The sequence below is a fragment of the Salvelinus alpinus genome, chromosome 7 (genome assembly GCF_045679555.1).
Source record: "Salvelinus alpinus chromosome 7, SLU_Salpinus.1, whole genome shotgun sequence".
Taxonomy (NCBI): domain Eukaryota; kingdom Metazoa; phylum Chordata; class Actinopteri; order Salmoniformes; family Salmonidae; genus Salvelinus; species Salvelinus alpinus.
The window spans coordinates 58,907,107-58,929,695 of NC_092092.1; the positions used below are offsets into that span (position 1 = coordinate 58,907,107).

Consider the following 22,589-nt stretch of genomic DNA (forward strand, 5'->3'; position numbering starts at 1 on the left):
CTGTCTGCCTTCCTGCCTGTCTGCCTGCCTCCCTGCCTAACTGTCTGCCTGTCTGCCTTACTGAGTGTTCTTACTGCTCTCTCTTACCCCGGAGCCTCCACATCTAAAATTACAGCCTATTCCCTACATAGCACACAACTTTTTACCCAAGCCATATGGACTAGGGGTCAAACGCAGTGCACTATGTGGGGAATAGGGTGTCAGTTCATTCTTGCTCCTTGTTGTTTCTAGGGCAGTTTGAGTTGTGTGCTGGTCAATCAATCACATGCATTTTATATTGCCCATTTCACATCAGCCAATGTCACAAAGTGCTATACAGAAACCCAGCCTAAAACTCCAAACAGCAAGCAATGCAGATGTAGAAGCACGGTGGCTAGTACAGTGAAAAGCCGTTCTTGCAAGAGGTTCAGAGAGAGAGAGAGTAGAGAGTGATAGAAAGAGCGAGAGAGGAGAGAGAGAGAAAGAGTTGAAAACAGCAGATTTGGAACAAAGCAGCGTGTTCGGTGAAACAGTTTTCATAACCAACAGACAGGAGTCATCAGGCCAACAGCAGGTCCGGGACAAGCTAGTTCCATAGCCACAGGCAGAGAAGCAGAACTGGATCGGCAGCACGACCGGGTGGACTGGGGACAGAGACAGCTGGGAGTTGTCAGGCCAGGTAGTCCTGAGGCATGGTCAATGCAATCCCCGGATCCTTGGGACGTCCCTACCCTAAACCCTAACCTTAATTCCTATCATATCCTAACCTTAACCACAACCCTTACCTAACCCTAACCTTAACGACTATAATGGGGTAGGGACATCCCAAGGATCCCATAGCATGGACCATGGTCCTAGGGCTCAGGTCCTACTGGTGGGGAGACAGATTGGTCTAACCAATTGGTCAGCCAATCGATCACCAGTCCAATCAATAATGGTGGTCATTAAGACATTACTGTAGATCCATATTGTGCAGTGCCCCAGACACATTTTGGCAGCTAGTGACTGTCGGGTCGTCAATAATTTTTTCTCCTAACAACAATACATTTAATGGCTGGGCCTTTTGCCCCTCCCAACAATTTGAAAAGGAACGTGAGGTTGTATAATTTCAACAAAATTATATAAAAATAAAATATGAACAATTTCCGAAATATACCAAAAAAAATATATAGTACACTAGCAATGCTAGCACCCTAAATGAGATTTCTCTGGATAATTTGTTCTTCTGAAGAGGGATGGAAGGGGTTGTTTAAAGAAAATCAATGCCTACTCACAGCCAATCAGCCAGCAGCCTCTGGCAGCCAGCGCTTCACTCATACCTACTGCTCCAATAGGAATTTCCACAGGCTCTGGAGAACCACCAGGCTCTGGAGAACAACCAGGCTCTGGAGAACCACCAGGCTCTGGAGAACCACCAGGCTCTGGAGAACCACCAGGCTCTGGAGAACAACCAGGCTCTGGAGAACCACCAGGCTTTGGAGAACCACTAGGTTCTGGAGAACCACCAGGCTCTGGAGAACCACTAGGCTCTGGAGAACAACCAGGCTCTGGAGAACCACCAGGCTCCGGAGAACCACCAGGCTCTAGAGAACCACCAGGCTTTGGAGAACCACTAGGTTCTGGAGAACCACCAGGCTCCGGAGAACCACTAGGCTCTGGAGAACAACCAGGCTCTGGAGAACAACTAGGCTCTGGAGAACCACAAGGCTCTGGGGAACCACTAGGCTCTGGAGAACCACCAGGCTCTGGAGAACCACCAGGCTCTGGAGAACCACCAGGCTCTGGAGAACCACTAGGCTCTGGAGAACCACCAGGCTCTGGAGAACAACCAGGCTCTGGAGAACCACTAGGCTCTGGAGAACCACCAGGCTCTGGAGAACAACTAGGCTCTGGAGAACCACCAGGCTCTGGAGAACCACCAGGCTCTGGAGAACCACTAGGCTCTGGAGAACCACCAGGCTCTGGAGAACAACCAGGCTCTGGAGAACCACTAGGCTCTGGAGAACCACCAGGCTCTGGAGAACAACCAGGCTCTGGAGAACCACTAGGCTCTGGAGAACCACCAGGCTCTGGAGAACAACTAGGCTCTGGAGAACCACCAGGCTCTGGAGAACCACCAGGCTCTGGAGAACCACTAGGCTCTGGAGAACCACCAGGCTCTGGAGAACAACCAGGCTCTGGAGAACCACCAGGCTCTGGAGAACCACCAGGCTCTGGAGAACCACCAGGCTCTGGAGAACCACCAGGCTCTGGAGAACAACCAGGCTCTGGAGAACCACCAGGCTCTGGAGAACAACCAGGCTCTGGAGAACCACAAGGCTCTGGAGAACAACCAGACTCTGGAGAACAACCAGGTTCTGCAGAACCACCAGGCTCTGGAGAACCACCACCAATCAATCAAATCTATTTATAAAGCCCTTCTTACATCAGCTGATGTCACAATGTTCTGTACAGAAACCCAGCCTAAAACCCCAAACAGCAAGCAATGCAGGTGTAGAAGCACGGTGGCTAGGAAAAACTCCCTAGAAAGCCGGAACCCAGGCTCTGGAGAACAACCAGACTATGGGTTGGCCAGGCTCTGGAGAACAACGTGAGCGAGGCCTGGAAGCCGAGGCTATGGGCTGGCCAATGGACCAGCATTGGGACATACTGTACATGAAAAATCCGCTCTAAATTGTAGAGTCCCTTCCAGACATAACAGCACCATGATCTATGAACATGTAAAAAGGTCTGGTCTAGACATAGGAGAGGCACAGGTCACTCATCCTAGATTTGCACAATCCCAAATCAACCCCTAGTTCCTATCCCTTGGCACTTGTGAAGGATTGGATAGGTGTAAGCAATATGGAGACAATTCCATCTCAGCTGTTGTCATATTGTTTAAAACCATGCTTTGAGATCACACCCTTATACAGGAAGGGGTTAAGCCGGGTTAAGGACAAGGTGTTGATGTGGACTGGAGTATGATTTCAATCCACCTACTAATGTCCCAATCTCTTCATCTTCTTCCCCAGACAGATAGTGACCTCAAGTACCCAGGTAGTCGTCTCTCTGACTCTGACCCGATCAAAACCCCAGATAACTGGAACACAGCAGACTATTAATCTTCCAGTGGCCTAGTATTTAATAGTGCATTGGGGACCTCAGTCTCCCCCTGGTTGCTGTTGCAAGTGGAGATGAAATGAGTGGTGCAGGGGCGGGTTCTGTCTTAATAATGCTAATGGAATGAGCTGACAGGGGGAACGCAGGACGGAACGGTAGATTTGATTAGGTCTGGAAGGGAACTGAGGAAGCGGGAACATCGCCAACCAAACAAACAATAATGCAACGGAGCGCTCCTGGGGAATAGACAACAGGAGTACACCATTACATTCATCATCATATATTACATTCATTCATTCATATATATTTTTTATATTCAGTAATATGATTTATTTGGTTGTTTGCACAGTTCTATGACTTTTTGTATGCATATTATTATATTATATAACACAACCATATAGCGTCTGGCTTTCTGTGTTGGTTTGTGTTGTTTTGTACTCTCCACAGCCCCTCTCCTGTTCTGGTCTCGTTTGGTCTGGTGTAACTCGGTGTCAGACTGAGGTCCTGAACAGATCTGTCTCTCGCTGTGCTCCTCCTCATGGGGTGCAGCTATACCCGGTGGGTAACTCAGGCCTACTGAAGGGGGTTCGCCCACTCAGGCAGAATTAGGCCTCAGACGTCAATAGCAGACAACTGGTTGATCCGCAAAAATACCTGTTTTTTGTTGTTGTCATAGGCCGAGGCCACATGCAGCCACACAAGGAAAGGGTTTGGATTGGAACATATACCACTACTCTCCCGCATATAAAAGCTGATTAAGTATTAAGTATAGGCTAGATAGGTTAATCAAGGTTTGTAAGGATTGGGATTTCTCCACTTTTAGGGATTATCTACTGTATTTAAGGTGGGCGGCATGCTTTGACTCAAGTCTGTTGTTCTCCAAAAAGAGGTTTGGCGAAGAGGACTCTTGATGTAGGCCTAGATTGTTGTACCGTTGTAGATGTATGCAGTTCAGAAACTACACAGAAGGGCTGTTTCCCTGCTTCCCTCTTTATGTCTACAATATGAATGACAGGGGTCTGTTGCAAGTTCATTGCTAAATCCATTACTTAGCCGGCCACGACCGGGAGACCCATGGGGCGGCACACAATTGGCCCAGCGTCGTCCGGGTTAGGGGAGGGTTTGGCTGGCAGGGATGTCCTTGTCCCAACGTGCACTAGCGACTCCTGTGGCAGGCTGGGCGCTGTGCACGCTGACACAGTCACGAGGTGCACGGTGTTTCCTCCGACACATTGGTACGGCTGGCTTCCGGGTTAAGTGGGCATTGTGTCAAGAAGCAGTGCGGCTTGGTTGGGTTGTGTTTCGTGGATGCACGGCTCTAGACCTTCGACTCTCCCGAGTCCGTACGCGAGTTGCAGCGATGAGACAAGACTGTAACTACCAATTGGATACCACAGAATTGGGGAGAAAACTGGGTAAAAAAATGTATATATAAATATAATAATAATATAAAAATCCATTACTGCTGAGAACACCGACCATGCGATTAGGCCTTTCTGTCAGTCCCCATCATATCAGTCAATGGGAAAGGGCCTGGTGGAGGAGCTCCACCTGTGGGACCCTCAGGAAAATAGGACAGAGCCTGGTGGAGGAGCTCTACATGTGGGACCTTCAGGAGAATAGGACAGGGCCTGTTTGTGCAGCTCCACCTGTGGGATCATCGGGAAAATAGGACAGAGCCTGGTGGAGGAGCTCCACATGTGGGACCCTCAGAAGAAGTTGTCAGGCCTTTCTGAAGATACAGTGACTTGCAAAAGTATTCACCCCCTTGGCGTTTTTCCTATTTTGTTGCATTACAACCTGTCATTTAAATTCATCTTTATTTGGATTTCGTATAATGGGCATACACAAAATAGTCCAAAATTGGTCCAAAAAATTATAAAAAATTTAAAAAACTGAAAAATGGTGCGTGCATATGTATTCACCCCCTTTGCTATGAAGCCCCTAAATAAGATCTGGTGCAACCAATTACCTTCAGAAGTCACATAATTAGTTAAATAAAGTCCACCTGTGTGTAATCTAAGTGTCACATGATCTGTCACATGATCTCAGTATATATACACCTGTTCTGAAAGGCCCCAGAATCTGCAACACCACTAAGCAACGGGCACCAGCAAGCAAGCAGCACTATGAAGACCAATGAGCTCTCCAAACAGGTCAGGGAAAAAGTACAGATCAGGCTTGGGTTGTAAAAAAAATATCAAAAACTTTGAACATCCCACGGAATACCATTAAATCCATTATTTAAAAATTGAAAGAATATGGCACCACAACAAACCTGCCAAGAGAGGGCCGCCCACCAAAACTCACGGACCAGGCAAGGAGTGCATTAATCAGATAGGCAACAAAGAGACCAAGATAACCCTGAAGGAGCTGCAAAGCTCCACAGCGGAGATTGGAGTATCTGTCCATAGGACCACTTTAAGCCGAACAATCCACAGAGCTGGGCTTTACGGAAGAGTGACCAGAAGAAAATAAGCACACATGTTTGGTGTTTGCCAAAAGGCACGTGGGAGACTTCCCAAACATATAGAAGAAGGTACTCTGGTCAGGTGAGACTAAAATTTAGCTGTTTGGCCATCAAGGAAAACGCTATGTCTGGCGCAAACCAACACCTCTCATCACCCCGAGAGCAACATCCCCACAGTGAAGCATGGTGGTGGCAGATTCATGCTGTTGGGATGTTTTTCATCGGCAGGGACTGGGAAACTGGTCAGAATTGAAGAAATGATGGATGGTGCTAAATACAGGAAATTCTTGAGGGAAACCTGTTTCAGTCTTCAAGAGATTTGAGACTGGGACAGAGGTTCACCTTCCAGCAGGACAATGATCCTAAGCATACTGCTAAAGCAACACTTGGGTGGTTTAAGGGGAAACATTTAAATGTTTTGGAATGGCCTAGTCAGTCAAAGCCGAGACCTCAATCCAATTGAGAATCTGTGGTATGACTTAAAGATTACTGTACATCAGCAGAACCCATCCAACTTGAAGGAGCTGGAGCAGTTTTGCCTTGAAGAATGGTGGAAAATCCCAGTGGCTAGATGTGCCAAGCTTTTAGAGACATACCCAAGAGACTTGCAGCTGTAATTGCTGCAAAAGGTGGCTCTACAAAGTATTGACTTTGGGGGGGGTGAATAGTTATGCACGCTCAAGTTTATTATTATTTCTTGTTTGTTTCACAATAAAAAATATTTTGCATCTTCAAAGTGGTAGGCATGTTGTGTAAATCAAATGACACAAACCCCCCAAAAATCTATCTAAATTCCAGGTTGTAAGGCAACAAAATAGGAAAAATGCCAAGGGGGGTGAATACTTTCGCGAGCCACTGTAGATTTCTCCTGAACTGTACTGTCAGTTGGTCCGGTCGCTGCCTGGCTTGTCTTAGCATGCCTAATTGGATTTCAACTAGACTCTGTTTCCTGTCCAGCTATCAGTGCCTCCCCTTTAACACTACCTCTCAGAGAGAGGGAGACAGAGAGAGGATGGTGGAAGATAAACAGTCTCTGTGTGTGTGTTTGCTCATTCAAATCTGGAGGATAAGAGCTAGAGTGTGTGACAAGAGATGCAGAGTGGGTTAGCAAACAGCAAAGCTCATCCAAAGTGATTGTTCCATGGTTGAGAGTGAGAGGAGAGTGATATTAAGAGAGGGAAAGTCTAAGATGGTGAAAGTGTCAGAGAGAGATAGAGAGATAGAGAGAGCGGAAGTGAGAGTGAAGGAATGAATGAAAGAAAGCTTGGACATTCTACAAGCTATACTAATGACGATCAAGATGGTGAAAGTGGCACAACGTGAGAGACAAAGAGAAAGAAAGACAGACTTTAAGCAACTGTACTAATGACTTCTGTAGACAGTCAAGATGGAGAGTAGCAGAGAGATAGTGAGAGACAAAGAGAAAGATAGAAGGCCCAGAAAGCCCAGACAGACAGACAGAAAAGACAGACAGACAGAAAGCCCAGACAGACAGACAGACAGACAGACAGACAGACAGACAGACAGACAGACAGACAGACAGACAGACAGACAGACAGACAGACAGACAGACAGACAGACAGACAGACAGAAGGCACAGACATACAGACAGGCTACGAGCTGTACCGATGAATTTTGTGGACAGCTTGGAGACATTTGTAAACACAGCAGTCACGATTACTGTTGATTCAGAGCCAGATTAGGGGCAGATTTATCACCAGCCACAGACGGACAGACGGACAGACAGACAGACAGGGAAATCCCGACCTTGCCTCTAAAGTGGGGTAAAGTCCATGTACTGATCTCACATTATTACAAGACATTTACTCCAGTGGAAAAAACACCCCTGATTTTGTACATTTCATCCGTTTTCCATCACGCTGCAGGGAAAGAACAGCATGAGATGAATAGTGCAATAATGAATGTAGGTTTGTTTTATTATTTATTTAACGATTGACCATACATCAATCCCTGCCGCTGGGCTATGTTTGTACTGTATTTGCAGAGAAATGCTGTACTGATCAGCCTTTTCTCCTCACTAAAACACTTACATCTAGCTGTTCTTTTCTCAACTCTTTCTCTTCTCTCTACATCTACATTTCTCTCTCTCTCTCCACCCCCTGTGCTGCTGCCCTCTTCACCCTCTTTAAAAATGCTCTCGCTCTTTCCCCCTCGCTACAACCCCCTTCAATATCCTGTCCTTTTCTCTTTCTCCCCCTTGGCCAATTCTCTTTCCCCCTTTCTCTACCCGCTGCTCCCCCTTCTCTATTTTTACTCTCCACAGTCCTCCCCTCTGCACCGCCTTCACCCCCCTCTTTCTCTATTTCCTCTCCTCCTTCCATCGCTCCTCTGTGGGTGCATGTGTTGTCAGAGGAGGCTGGAGGAGATAAGAGGCCTAACTAGCTGCATTAGCTCTATGCATTATTCACGAAAGGGAAAGGGAAAGGGGGATACCTAGTCAGTTGTCCTACTGAATGTATTCAACTGAAATGTGTCTTCCGCATTTAACCCAAACCTTCTGAATCAGAAAGGTGTGGGGGACTGCCTTAATCGACATCCACGTCTTCTGGAGCCCTGCGGTCTGTGTGAGTCTGGGTCATTTCCTAGCTGCGCACTAGGGACCTCTGCGTCTGGGGACCAGGCCTGGTGAAGGAGCTCTGTGTCCGGGGACCGGGCCTGGTGAAAGAGCAGCATGTCAGGGACATTCAGGGAACAGGAGCCGCTGAAATGGGAATAACACTTGAGAGAACAGAGAGGCACTAAACAAGTGTTTAACTGTGTCTTTATTTTGATCACAGGAGGTTGATGACATCTTAATTGGGGAGGACGGGCTCCTGGTAATGGCTAGAGCAGAATAGGTGGAATGGTATCAAATACATCAAACACATGGTTTGCGCCGTTCCAGACATTATTATAAACCGTCCTCCCTCAGCAGTCTCCACTGATTTCGATAAGGTGAACATATTCCGACTCAGAGCCATTATATTAGTGCACAAAGCACGGTCTGAGCGTATTTGGGTCACAGAATGTTGCCCTACACTTCAGCCTCATCCACAGTTGATGTTTGTATAACGGCTGGTGCCGTTTTTCTGAGATCCTTGGCACAGCTCCTTTCAACCGCAGTGGAATTGTCTTTCCTCTTACAGCTTTTAAAAGGGGCCAGTTGGAACAGTCTCTGAACTGGGTTGATATGAAATTTTAATTCAGATAACCAGACAAAGCTAGAGTGCCTCTTCTCCAACACAACATCATGTGCTTTTCAGGCTACACTGCTTTGATTGGGGCAAGGAGGCCTGGGGTTGGGGAGAACAGTGGTGGCCTCTATCATAAAACCACACTGCTGCTTAGACTGGTTCTAACAGGAAGAGAAAGACTCTGCTTGTTCAGCGAACATTATGACACGTACAGTAGCAGTCAAAAGTTTGGACACACCTACTCACTCCAGGGTTTTTCTTTATTTTTACTATTTTCTACATTGTAGAATAATAGTGAAAACATCAAAACTATGAAATAACACATATGGAATCATGTAGTAACCAAAAAAGTGTTACACAAATCAACATTTATTTTATATTTGAGATTCTTCAAAGTAGCCACCCTTTGCCTTGATGACAGCTTTGCACACGCTTGGCATTCTCTCAACCCGCTTAATGAGGTAGTCACCGGGAATGCATTTCAATTAACAGGTGTGCCTTGTTAAAAGTTAATTTGCAGAATTTCTTTCCTTCTTAATGCGTTTGAGCCAATCAGTTGTGTTGTTACAAGGTAGGGGTGGTATACAGAAGAGAGTCCTATTTGGTAAAATACCAAGTCCATATTATGTCAAGAACAGCTCAAATAAGCAAAGAGAAACGACAGGCCATCATTACTTTAAGACATGAAGGTCAGTCAATCCGGAAAATTTCAAGAACTTTTAAAGTTTCTTCAAGTGCAGTCGCAACAACCATCAAGCGCTGAAAAACCATCAAGCGATGAAACTGGCTCTCACGAGGACCGCTACAGGAAAGGAAGACCCAGAGTTACCTCTGCTGCAGAGGATAAGTTCATTAGAGATAATCGGAAATCAGATATCGGAAATTAACTGCACCTCAGATTGCAGCCCAAATAAATGCTTCAGAGAGCTCAAGTAACAGACACATCTCAACATCAACTGTTCAGAGGAGACTGCATGAATCAGGCCTTCATGGTCGAATTGCTGCAAGCAAACCACTACTAAAGGACACCAATAATAAGAAGAGACTTGCTTGGGCCAAGAAACATGAGCAGTGGACATCAGACCGGTGGAAATTTGTACTTTTGGGTCACATGCATCCCACCGTGAAGCATGGAGGAGGAGGTGTGATGGTGTGGGAGTTCTTTGCTGGTGACACTGTCTGTGTTTTATTTAGAATTCAAGGCACACTTAACAAGCATGACTACCACAGCATTATGCAGCAATACGCCATCCCATTTGGTTTGCGCTTAGTGGGACTATCATTTGTTTTTCAACAGGACAATGACCCAACACACCTCCAGGCTGTGTAAGGGCTATTTGACCAAGAAGGAGAGTGATGGAGTGCTGCATCAGATGACCAGGTCTCCACAACCACCCGACCTCAACCCAATTGAGATGGTTTGGGATGAGTTGGACCGCAGAGTGAAGGAAAAGCAGCCAACAAGTGCTCAGCATATGTGGTAAATCCTTCAAGACTGTTGGAAAAGCATTCCAGGTGACTACCTCATGAAGCTGGTTGAGAAAATGCCAAGAGTGTGCAAAGTTGTCATCAAGGCAAAGGGAGGCTACTTTGAAGAATCTAAAATCAAATTTTTGTTATTTATTTGTTTAACCCTTTTTTGGTTACTACATGATTCCATATGTGTTATTTCATAGTTTTGATGTCTTCACTATTATTCTACAATGTAGAAAATAGTAAAAATAAAGTAAAACCCTTGAATGAGTAGCTGTGTCCAAACTTTTGACTGGTACTGTATATGTTATGACGCCACAGCACTTTTGGTATATATCCACTCTTTGCATTGTATCAGTTACCCCAGAATGTATCATTGTTTTGCATTATGAGGCAATGACAGTGCAACTGATTGATTTGTTGTTCCATTCTGCACAGGCGACTACCAGGATTACAAATTCTTCTTGGTCCTGATGATCACAAGGGCCCTCTTCCACCTCTTGTCGGCCAATCCCGATGGGGCTCCGGAGCTGATGTCACAGATGGCCCGAGGATTTTCATGTTCGGGAATCCAGAAGATACAAGCAATACCACGGTGAGTGACAGACAGACAGACAGACAGACAGACAGACAGACAGACAGACAGACAGACAGACAGACAGACAGACAGACAGACAGACAGACAGACAGACAGACAGACAGTATCTGGTCTTGGCACATTCACTAAACACTTGAGTCTGGTCTCAGTACTTTGAACTGGGTTCCTTATCTCATTCCCTAACTTCTACAATATATACAGTATTAATATATTAACATTATCATAACAATCTACTGTATACAGATGTAGGATCTTAATTGGATCACTCTTTTGTTGCTGAGAATTCTCCTGCACAGCAGTAAATGCAAACTTGTAGTGTATCCATGGTTTTAAAAGGCTTCTAAAGTTTGCCATTTCCAATTTAAAATGTCAGACTTGATTTGACCAAACAAAAAATGTATCAACCCCTACAAAAAATGTCCATTGATTATAATCCACATAATAATTCACATTTCCTGTTGCTGCAGGATTATTTTCCCGCTGTAGCAAACTGGCTCAAATTAAGATCCTACATCTGTATACTCTGATATGCAGATCACTGATGGAATATTTGAGAGAGTTTAAGGAGTGAGTAATGAATTACAAAAGTGAATTGTGTATTACCTTGCCGAAAATCGGACAATGGATTATGTATAGCCAAAATGCATAGGTCTGCTAAGATAGTTGGGGCAGCAGTGAACCCATTCCCCAGTGATCCAGGTGATCATGTATTTATGGATGGTGTCTGCAGCAGCAAGAGAAAGTGTCACCGAAGATGACTTCCTGACTCGGCAAGGGCACAGGGAGCAGAGTGAAAATGTGTGTGTGTTTCTGTGTGTATTTGTGTGTTTGTGTGTGTATTTGTGTGTGTGAGTGAGAAAGAGAGATGAAGAAACAGAGCTAGAGACAGGTTTCACCTGAGTCAGCACTGCAGCATGGATACACACACATTACAGAGACATCTGCACATGCACACACACACTCATAAGTAGATACTTGTCCATCTGCACACAGAATCACATACACACACACACACACACACACACACACACACACACACACACACACACACACACACACACACACACACACACACACACACACACACACACACACACACACACACACACACACACACACACACACACACACACACACACACCTGAACAGCTCTCAGTGTCCATCTCAGATTGATTGAACAGGTTTGGGTAATGTGTGTGACTCAGGAGAAGCTGGTCTTTCAGGCCCAGCTGTCAGAGACGGGTTACCCCTCATCCACAACAATCCGGATCAACGGGATGCCAAGGTAACACCCTGTCCAGGCCCGCTCAGAAAGAGGACATAATCCTCTTATAGACCCACAGCATTGGCTTCAATGAGGGCAACGCTAGAGGGCTAGCATTAGCACCTTAGAAGATTCACTTCAATAGGGATAAAGTTAGTAGACTGTGCTAGCCTTACCTTAGCGCCTACGACAATTCATTTCAATGTGTAGGATGTTAGCGGCCTGGCATGGCGCCTGAGAGCATTCACTTCAACTTGTTAGCGGTCTAGCCATTAAGAGCTTTCAGTGTACTGAATGACTAAACGAGTCTGCTCACTCCACAGTTTCTGCCGCAAATATCTTTATTTAACTGATACTCCATCCCTCTATTGCTCAAGTAGAGGAACACAAACAGTCTGCAGTGCATCATTCAAAACCTGAATCAGTGAACAGTCTGATATTGCCAGCTAATCACGCTGATTGATAGAACATTTGCCTGCAGTTGGCAGTTACTTCCTGTTTAGCCAGTTCCTTTGTCATTGTGTGGCATGGCATGACAAAAAAAAGAGGTTGGCTGAAGCATAGGCACTCAGCCAGGCTACAGCACTCAGATGCTGTAGTTACTGAAGCAGAGCAAGCAGACTGGAGAGTCCTGAAACAGCCAGTCAGACCGTGATAACGTCTTCTCTCTGAGCTCGAGGAAAGTTGGCAGTGTTTTTGGTGGAGCTGATCAGCCTCAGCTGCAGATGGAGGTGATAGAGGAGAAGCTTTGTGTATCGATCACTTCAGCACCAAATCCATCATCGTTAGCCACTATTGAGCTCTCTCTCTCTCGCTTCTCTCTATTTTTTTCAGTTTCAATTGACTCTCTCTCTCCTGCTGTGCAGCATGCTAGCAGCAGGGTTGCAGGGGATGTTCATTCAACTCACAGTATGATCCCATCCATCAACCTAGATCTTTTCGTTATTGAGTGCTAACGTAGGCATGGATATCAACAAATTAACAATGGACTGATTTGAATTAAGGTTGCAAATTAAATTCAGTTTACCCAGACGCTGTGTGTCTATGTCCAATTTTAGCATCGTACTGAACCCAGACGGAACCCAGACTGTCAGAAACCTCAGAAACATCAGATAAAGCATGTCAGTGAATTATCAGAGGATGAATATGGCCAACACGAGGAGGGCTATTGATTGGCTGTTGGGGAGGAAACAGTGTTGCGGGGTGGTGTTGGCCATGAGTTGTGGTCAGACTGAGCAAATGCTGAGCACACTTCTCTGGGATTTGATTAAAACATAACGAACCCCTTCCACTCTCCCTCCTCCTGTTTCTTTACCTCCCTCCATCCCTCGTTCCCAGCCACCCACATATCTGCATAAAGGGCAGGCTGAACAGAAAGTGCACTGCTGCAAAGTTGTCAGTTGTGATAAACACAGAGACAAGTAGTGTGTGTGTGTGTGTGTGTGTGTGTGTGTGTGTGTGTGTGTGTGTGTGTGTGTGTGTGTGTGTGTGTGTGTGTGTGTGTGTGTGTGTGTGTGTGTGTGTGTGTGTGTGTGTGTGTGTGTGTGTGTGTGTGTGTGTGTGTGCGTAATGTGTATGTGCGTGTTTGTTCCTTCTTAAATGTTCTAAAAGCGTGTCCTATAAGCGTGGTTGTCCTATGTGTCACATCTTGTTGAGTGTGACGTGTTTCGCCTTGTGAATGTAGAGTTGATTACCCTTCTGACTCCCTCCTCCCAAACAACACAAGATACAGATCTGTTACTAACATAATTGTAGTCCAACACAACACTAAGCTCTGTCTTCCGTCCTTCTCTGGTTCCCATTTCAACAATACCTTTTTGTCTGTCTTTCCTTTCTGCTTCTGTGGCGGCAGGTAGCCTAGTCAAATCAAAGTTTATTTGTCACGTGCGCCGAATACAACAGGTGTAGACCTTACAGTGAAATGCTTATTTACAGGCTCTAACCAATAGTGCAAAAAATGTATTAGGTGAACAATAGGTAAGTAAAGAAATAAAAACAACAGTAAAAAGACACTGAAAAATACATACAGTAGCGAGGCTATATACAGTAGCGAGGCTATATACAGTAGCGAGGCTATATACAGTAGCGAGGCTATATACAGTAGCGAGGCTATATACAGTAGCGAGGCTATATACAGTAGCGAGGCTACATACAGCCACCGGTTAGTCGGGCTGAATGAGGTAGTATGTACATGTAGATATGGTTAAAGTGACTATGCATATATGTTGAACAGAGAGTAGCAGTAGCGTAAAAGAGGGGTTGGCGGGTGGTGGGTGGTGGGACACAATGCAGATAGCCCGGTTAGCCAATGTGCGGGAGCACTGGTTGGTCGGCCCAATTGAGGTAGTATGTACATGAATGTATAGTTAAAGTGACTATGCATATATGATAAACAGAGAGTAGCAGTAGCGTAAAAGAGGGGTGGGGGGGGGGGGGGGGGGGGGGGCACACAATGCAAATAGTCCAGGTAGCCATTTGATTACCTGTTCAGGAGTCTTTTGGCTTGGGGGTAAAAACTGTTGAGAAGCCTTTTTTTCCTAGACCTGGCACTCCGTATCGCTTGCCATGTGGTAGTAGAGAGAACAGTCTATGACTAGGGTGGCTGGGGTCTTTGACAATTTTTAGGGCCTTCCTCTGACTCCGCCCGGTGTAGAGGTTCTGGATGGCAGGCAGCTTAGCCCCAGTGATGTACTGGGCCGTACGCACTACCCTCTGTAGTGCCTTGCGGTCAGAGGCCGAGCAGTTGCCGTACCAGGCAGTGATGCAACCAGTCAGGATGCTCTCGATGTTGCAGCTGTGGAACCTTTTGAGGATCTGAGGACCCATGCCAAATCTTTTTAGTTTCCTGAGGGGGGGAATAGATTTGTCGTGACCTCTTCACGACTGTCTTGGTGTGTTTGGACCATTCTAGTTTGTTGGTGATGTGGACACCAAGGAACTTGAAGCTCTCAACCTGCTCCACTACAGCCCCGTCGATGAGAATGGGGGTGCTTGGTCCTCCTTTTCCTGTAGTCCACAATCATCTCCTTAGTCTTGGTTATGTTGAGGGATAGGTTGTTATTCTGGCACCACCCGGCCAGGTCTCTGAACTCCTCCCTATAGGCTGTCTCGTCGTTATCGGTGATCAGACCTACCACTGTTGTGTTGTCTGCAAACTTAATGATGGTGTTGGAGTCGTGCCTGGCCATGCAGTCGTGGGTGAACAGGGAGTACAGGAGGGGACTGAGCACGCACCCCTGGGGGGCTCCAGTGTTGAGGATCAGGGTGGTAGATGTGTTGCTACCTACCCTCACCACCTGGGGGCGGCCCGTCAGGAAGTTCAGGATCCAGTTGCAGAGGGAGGTGTTTAGTGCCAGGATCCTTAGCTTAGTGATGAGCTTTGAGGGTACTATGGTGTTGAACGCTGAGCTGTAGTCAATGAATAGCATTCTCACATAGGTGTTCCTTTTGTCCAGGTGGGAAAGGGCAGTGTGGAGTGCAATAGAGATTGCATCATTTGTGGATCTGTTTGGGCGGTATGCAAATTGGAGTGGGTCTAGGGTTTCTGGGATAATGGTGTTGATGTGAGCCATTACCAGCCTTTCAAAGCACTTCATGGCTACGGACGTGAGTGCTACGGGTCTGTAGTCATTTAGGCAGGTTGCCTTCGTGTTCTTGGGCACAGGGACTATGGTGGTCTGCTTGTAACATGTTGGTATTACAGAGTCAATCAGGGACATGTTGAAAATGTCAGTGAAGACACCTGCCAGTTGGTCAGCACATGCCCGGAGCACAAGTCCTGGTAATCCGTCTGGCCCCGCAGCCTTGTGAATGTTGACCTGTTTAAAGGTCTTACTCACGTCGGTTATGGAGAGCGTGATCACACAGTCGTCCGGAACAGCTGATGCTCTAATGTATGCCTCAGTGTTGCTTGCCTCGAAGCGAGCATAGAAGTGATTTAGCTCGTCTGGTAGGCTCGTGTCACTGGGCAGCTCGCAGCTGTTCTTCCCTTTGTAGTCTGTAATAGTTTGCAAGCCCTGCCACATAAGACGAGCGTCGGAGCCGGTGTAGTATGTTTCAATCTTAGCCCTGTTTTGACGCTTTGCCTGTTTGATGGTTCGTCGCAGGGCATAGCAGGATTTCTTATAAGCTTCCGGGTTAGAGTCCCGCACCTTGAAAGCGGCAGCTCTACCCTTTTGCTCAGTGCGAATGTTGCCTGTAATCCATGGCTTCTGGTTGGGGTATGTACGTACAGTCACTGTGGGGATGACGTCCTCGATGCACTTATTGATAAAGCCAGTGACTGCTGTGGTGTACTCCTCAATGCCATCAGAAGAATCCCGGAACATATTCCAGTCTGTGATAGCAAAACAGTGCTGTAGTTTAGTATCTGCTTCATCTGACCACTAGGCGAGTGGTTAAGAGTGTTGAGCCAGTAGCTGAAAGGTCGCTGGTTTGAATCCCAGAGCCGGCAAGGTGGAGAAATCTGCCATTGAGCAAGGCGGTTAACAACAACTGGGTGCTGGTGATGTAAACTAACTGCAGCTCTCTGATTTAGAGGTGTTGGATTAAATGTGAAAAACATATTTCAGTTGTGTGCAACAAAGTTTTCCATTTTATCCTCCCTCTCTCTCTCTCTCTCTCTCTCACCCTTTTAACACCCCTGTCGCTCTCTATCTCTCCCTCCATCCCTCCCTCCCTCCCTCCCTCCCTCCCTCCCTCCCTCCCTCCCTCCCTCTCTCTCTCTCTCTCTCCCTCTCTCTCTCTCTCTCTCCCTCTCACCCTTTTAACACCCCTGTCGCTCTCTATCTCTCCCTCCATCCCTCCCTCCCTCCCTCCCTCCCTCCCTCCCTCCCTCCCTCCCTCTCTCTCTCTCTCTCTCTCTCTCTCTCTCTCTCTCTCCCTCTCACCCTTTTAACACCCCTGTCGCTCTCTCTCTCTCTCTCTCTCTCTCTCTCTCTCTCTCTCTCTCTCTCTCTCTCTCTCTCTCTCTCTCTCTCTCTCTCTCTCTCTCTCTCACCCTTTTAACACCCCTGTCTCTCTCTCGCTCTCTCTCTCTCTCTCTCTCTCTCTCTCTCTCTCTCTCTCTCTCTCTCTCTCTCTCTCTCTGTGTAGTTAAATGGAGGAGAAAGAGAGGAGTAGGAGTCGGTCTCTGTCTCGTAGCCGTAGGGCCACCCGGGTGCAGCAGGTGGTGGGGACATTGATCAGACGCACCCGCGAATCACTCAGCAGGTACAGTATCAACACATGAGAGGCATATGCATTCACAGATAGAGAAACACACATTCATAGACAGAGAAACCTACATAGATTCGATGTCAAGAGGTTTGCACTCCCACAATAGAATGAAGTGTGTGGACTGGCCACCTGTTAGTCATGCTAGTAAACACGCCAGAAACAGCTGACAGAGATGGAAGGGGATGCCTTTAGCCCTCTGTAGTGAATCTAATTCAATGTTTTACACAAATACTTCACTCACATAGTCTCACACCAGCTGCTCTGCCACTCCCAATAACCCCTGACCTCTAACCCCTATTTAACCCCTGTTTGACCTCTCAGAGAGCGGATCCTTGGGGATGGGAGGTCCAACCGGTCTGGCAGCGTGACCAGTCAGAACTTCCCGGTGAGGCTAACGGTTCAGATCGTCAGAGACCCGGTGTTGGACTCCAGCGGTCATGGGTTCTCCCTCTCCAAACAGCACCCTCTGCTGGTCAGGGACGTGGCTACAGGTACGCCATGCGCGTGTGTCTGAGAGAGCGAGAGAGTGAGCGCTCTCTCCGAAATGTGGCCACCTGCTTCATCATGCCGCAGTAGACTCGCCCACAGCAAGACAGATTTAGGCACACACAAACACATGCACACACACATGTGCGCGTACGCACACACACACCAACCCTCTCCTGGCATTTAGAATGCCAGGCACCGTGCCAGAAAAGCCAGTGAAACAACAGAGCCACCTGCTCATCCTTTTTAGATTTGATCACTCTTCATTTAGTTGGACACACACATTAACACACACATTAACACACACACACACACACACACGCCTTGCTGAGCTGTGTGTTTCTTTCCTCTCTGTAGAATCTACTGATCAATACCCTGATCAATACCCTGATCAATACCCTCAGGAGTACCCTGCTGCCCCCGGCCCAATAATCACAACTTGCTGCAGAGAGAGAGAGGGGGAGTGAGAGAAAGAGAGAGGAAGGGGAGACAGAGAGGGAGGGAGAGAGAGAGGGGGAGGGAGAAAGAGAGGGAGGGGGGAAAGAGAGAGAGGGGCAGGGAGAAAGAGAGGGGAGAGACAGAGAGGGAGGGAGAGGGAGAGAGAGGGTGGAGACAGAGAGGGAGCGAGAGAGGGAGAGAGAGGGGGGAGACAGAGGGAGGGAGAGAGAGAGAGGGAGAGAGAGGGGGGAGACAGAGAGGGGGAGACAGAGAGGGAGGGAGAGAGAGGGGGAGGGAGAGAGAGGGAAAGAGAGGGGGGGAGACAGAGAGGGAGGGAGAGAGAGAGGGAGAGAGAGGGGGAGTGAGGAGAGAGAGAAAGAGAGAGAGGGAGAGTAAGAGAGAGAGAGTGTGAGTGAGAGAGAGAGAGAGTTAGAGAGAGAGAGAAAGAGAGAGAGATGGGGGTAAACGAGAGGGAGGAGCGTGAGAGGCAGTGAGATGAGAGTGTGACGGGAGGAAGGGTAGAGAGAAAAGGAGAGAGAGTGGAGCTGTAGGGATCAGGGTATTGAATCAGGGTATTGGATCAGGAAGGGTAGAGAGAAAAGGAGAGAGAGTGGGGCTGTAGGGATCAGGGTATTGGATCAGGAAGGGTAGAGAGAAAAGGAGAGAGAGTAGGGATCAGGGTATTGGATCAGGGTATTGGCAGTGCTGGCACGAAAGCACAGCAGGGGGTTGGCAGACCTGACATTGTGAAAGAGGGAGAGAGAGTGAATGTGGTGCATATGTGTGTGTGTGTGTGTGTGTGTGTGTGTGTGTGTGTGTGTGTGTGTGTGTGTGTGTGTGTGTGTGTGTGTGTGTGTGTGTGTGTGTGTGTGTGTGTGTGTGTGTGTGTGTGTGTGTGTGTGTGTGTGTTTAACTATACTTGTGGGGACCAGAAGTAAACAAACACAAATTTGACCAACTGGGGACATTTTGTTGGTCCCCACGAGGTCAAATGCTATTTCTAGTGGGTTTAGGGTTAAGGTTAGAATTAGGTTTAGGGTTACGGGTTAAGGTTAGAATTAGGTTAGGGTTAGGGTTAGGAGCTAGGGTTAGTTTTAGGGTTAGGATATAGGGTCAGGGTTAGGGTTAGGGTTAACGTTAGGTTTTGTGGTTAGGGTTAGGGTTAGGGGCTAAGGAAAATAGGATGTTGAATGGGACTGAATTGTATGTCCCCTAAGGTTAGCTGCACAAGACTGTGTGTGTGTGTGTGTGTGTGTGTGTGTGTGTGTGTGTGTGTGTGTGTGTGTGTGTGTGTGTGTGTGTGTGTGTGTGTGTGTGTGTGTGTGTGTATTTGTGTGTGTATTTGTGTGTGTGTGTGTGTGTGATAGTGCCATATGCTGTCAGTGGTTAGTAGAGTGGGATCAGGGACAGGGCTTTGCTGGGCAGGCGGAGGGGTGTGTGTGCGTGTGTGGAGAGAGTGGGCAGCAGAGTAACTGCTGTGCCTCAGTCCTGCTCTCTGGCCTGAAGACAAATGAGTATAAATAACCAACCAGAGAAAGCAGAGAGACTGGCAGAGAGACTGGCAGAGAGGATGGCAGAGAGACTGGCAGAGAGGCTGGCAGAGAAACTGGCAGAGAGACTGACAGAGAGACTGGCAGAGAGGCTGGCAATGATCCAGAAAGACTGGCAGAGAGGCTGGCAAGGACCCAGAATAATGTTAACTCTCATATGCCTCCCCAGAGGAGCTACTGTAAGTACAAGTGACTGTGTTGAACTATATAACTTTTTGTCCTCTGTGTGTGTGTAGGAGGCCCAGCAGATGGGATACTGTACCCAGGAGACCAGGTGATACAGATCAATGACCTGCTGGTGGACCATCTCAGCTATGAACAACTGCAAGAAATCACCAAGTAACTAACGTTGTTATTACATTTACATTTACATTTAAGTCATTTAGCAGACGCTCTTATCCAGAGCGACTTACAAATTGGTGCATTCACCTTATGATATCCAGTGGAACAACCACTTTACAATAGTGCATCTAACTCTTTTAAGGGGGGGGGGGGGGGTTAGAAGGATTACTTTATCCTATCCTAGGTATTCCTTATCTCTCTCTTTATTCCCTCTGTTCCTCACTGTTATCTCTCTCTTTATTCCTTCTGTTCCTCACTGTTATCTCTCTCTTTATTCCCTCTGTTCGTCACTGTTATCTCTCTCTTTATTCCCGTTGTTCCTCACTGTTATCTCTCTCTTTATTCCCTCCGTTCCTCACTGTTATCTCTCTCTTTATTCCCTCTGTTCCTCACTGTTATCTCTCTCTTTATTCCCGTTGTTCCTCACTGTTATCTCTCTTTATTCCTTCTGTTCCTCACTGTTATCTCTCTCTTTATTCCTTCTGTTCCTCACTGTTATCTCTTTCTTTATTCCCTCTGTTCCTCACTGTTATCTCTCTCTTTATTCCAGCTGTTCCTCAATGTTATCTCTCTTTATTCCCTCTGTTCCTCACTGTTATCTCTCTCTTTATTCCCTCTGTTCCTCACTGTTATCTCTCTCTTTATTCCCTCTGTTCCTCACTGTTATCTCTCTCTTTATTCCCTCTGTTCGTCACTGTTATCTCTCTCTTTATTCCCATTGTTCCTCACTGTTATCTCTCTCTTTATTCCCTCCGTTCCTCACTGTTATCTCTCTCTTTATTCCCTCTGTTCCTCACTGTTATCTCTCTCTTTATTCCCGTTGTTCCTCACTGTTATCTCTCTTTATTCCTTCTGTTCCTCACTGTTATCTCTCTCTTTATTCCTTCTGTTCCTCACTGTTATCTCTCTCTATTCCCTCTGTTCCTCACTGGTATCTCTCTCTTTATTCCCTCTGTTCCTCACTGTTATTTCTCTCTTTATTCCCGTTGTTCCTCACTGTTATCTCTCTCTTTATTCCCTCTGTTACTCACTGTTATCTCTCTCTTTATTCCCTCTGTTCCTCACTGTTATCTCTCTCTTTATTCCCTCTGTTCCTCACTGTTATCTCTCTCTTTATTCCTTCTGTTACTCACTGTTATCTCTCTCTTTATTCCCTCTGTTCCTCACTGTTATCTCTCTCTTTATTCCCTCTGTTCCTCACTGTTATCTCTCTTTATTCCCTCTGTTCCTCACTGTTATCTCTCTCTTTATTCCTTCTGTTCCTCACTGTTATCTCTCTCTTTATTCCTTCTGTTCCTCACTGTTATCTCTCTTTATTCCCTCTGTTCCTCACTGTTATCTCTATCTTTATTCCCGTTGTTCCTCACTGTTATCTCTCTCTTTATTCCCTCTGTTCCTCACTGTTATATCTCTCTTTATTCCCCCTGTTCCTCACTGTTATCTCTCTCTTTATTCCTTCTGTTCCTCACTGTTATATCTCTCTTTATTCCCTCTGTTCCTCACTGTTATCTCTCTTTATTCCCTCTGTTCCTCACTGTTATCTCTCTCTTTATTCCCTCTGTTCCTCACTGTTATCTCTCTTTATTCCCTCTGTTCCTCACTGTTATCTCTCTCTTTATTCCCGTTGTTCCTCACTGTTGTCTCTCTCTTTATTCCCTCTGTTCCTCACTGTTATCTCTCTCTTTATTCCCTCTGTTCCTCACTGTTATCTCTCTCTTTATTCCCTCTCCTTATTCTGTTTTCTCTCTTTTTATTCTCTTTGTTCCTCACTCTGTTTTCTCCCTCTGTTTCTCAGTCTCTATATGCTCACTAGATTAGAGAGTACAGACAGGTTACTGGGACTAGGACTCCCTTCCAGTTCTGAAAGCATACTTTCACAATGTCTGTGTGATTGTGTGTGTGTGTGAGTTTGAGGGTGTGACAGGTCAAATGCTAAGTCAGTCAGGTCAAATGTCAAATGTAAATGTTTCCGTGACCGCTGGACAGAAACATCTTGTCTCTGTGTTTCTTTAGGGACTTGGAGGACTTTGTCACAATGACAATCCTAAGGAACATGACAGTAAGTGTGTGTGAGTGTGCATGCGTGTGTGTGTGCATGCAAGTGTGTCCGTGTGTGTGTGTGTGTGTGTGTGTGTGTGTGTGTGTGTGTGTGTGTGTGTGTGTGTGTGTGTGTGTGTGTGTGTGTGTGTGTGTGTGTGTGTGTGCACACCTGTGTGTATGTGATGACATAATGTTGTTTCTCCATGTGTCAGGGTCCTAAGTCGTCCATCATGTCGGCAGAGAAGAGGGCTCGTCTGAGGAGTAACCCAATCAAAGTACGCTTCGCAGAGGAAGTGGTTGTCAACGGTCACACTCAGGTCAGGACCCCCTCTCTCTCTCTCTCTCTCTCTCTCTCTGTCTCTCTCTCTCTCCCTCTCTCTCTCTCTCTCTTGTTCTCTCTCATTCTCTCGGTCTCTCTCTCATTCTCTCATTCTCT

The 22,589-nt window shown here is 46.7% G+C and overlaps 1 protein-coding gene across 2 annotated transcripts in view; it reads left to right on the top strand.

Moving 5' to 3' along the window:
• LOC139581352 (FERM and PDZ domain-containing protein 1-like) overlaps positions 1–22,589 on the top strand; it is a 35,461-nt gene that overhangs the window by 2,649 nt on the left and 10,223 nt on the right. Inside the window, exons 2-7 of one of the 2 annotated variants that reach the window (XM_071411007.1) lie at positions 10,657–10,813; positions 17,175–17,291; positions 17,619–17,788; positions 20,008–20,110; positions 22,127–22,172; positions 22,366–22,470. In XM_071411007.1, the coding sequence (XP_071267108.1) occupies positions 17,179–17,291; positions 17,619–17,788; positions 20,008–20,110; positions 22,127–22,172; positions 22,366–22,470 (537 nt within the window). In that variant the 5' untranslated portion in view covers positions 10,657–10,813; positions 17,175–17,178. Of the gene's footprint in view, positions 1–10,656; positions 10,814–17,174; positions 17,292–17,618; positions 17,789–20,007; positions 20,111–22,126; positions 22,173–22,365; positions 22,471–22,589 lie in introns of those variants that run through there. The other variant, XM_071411006.1, reaches the window with a different exon arrangement.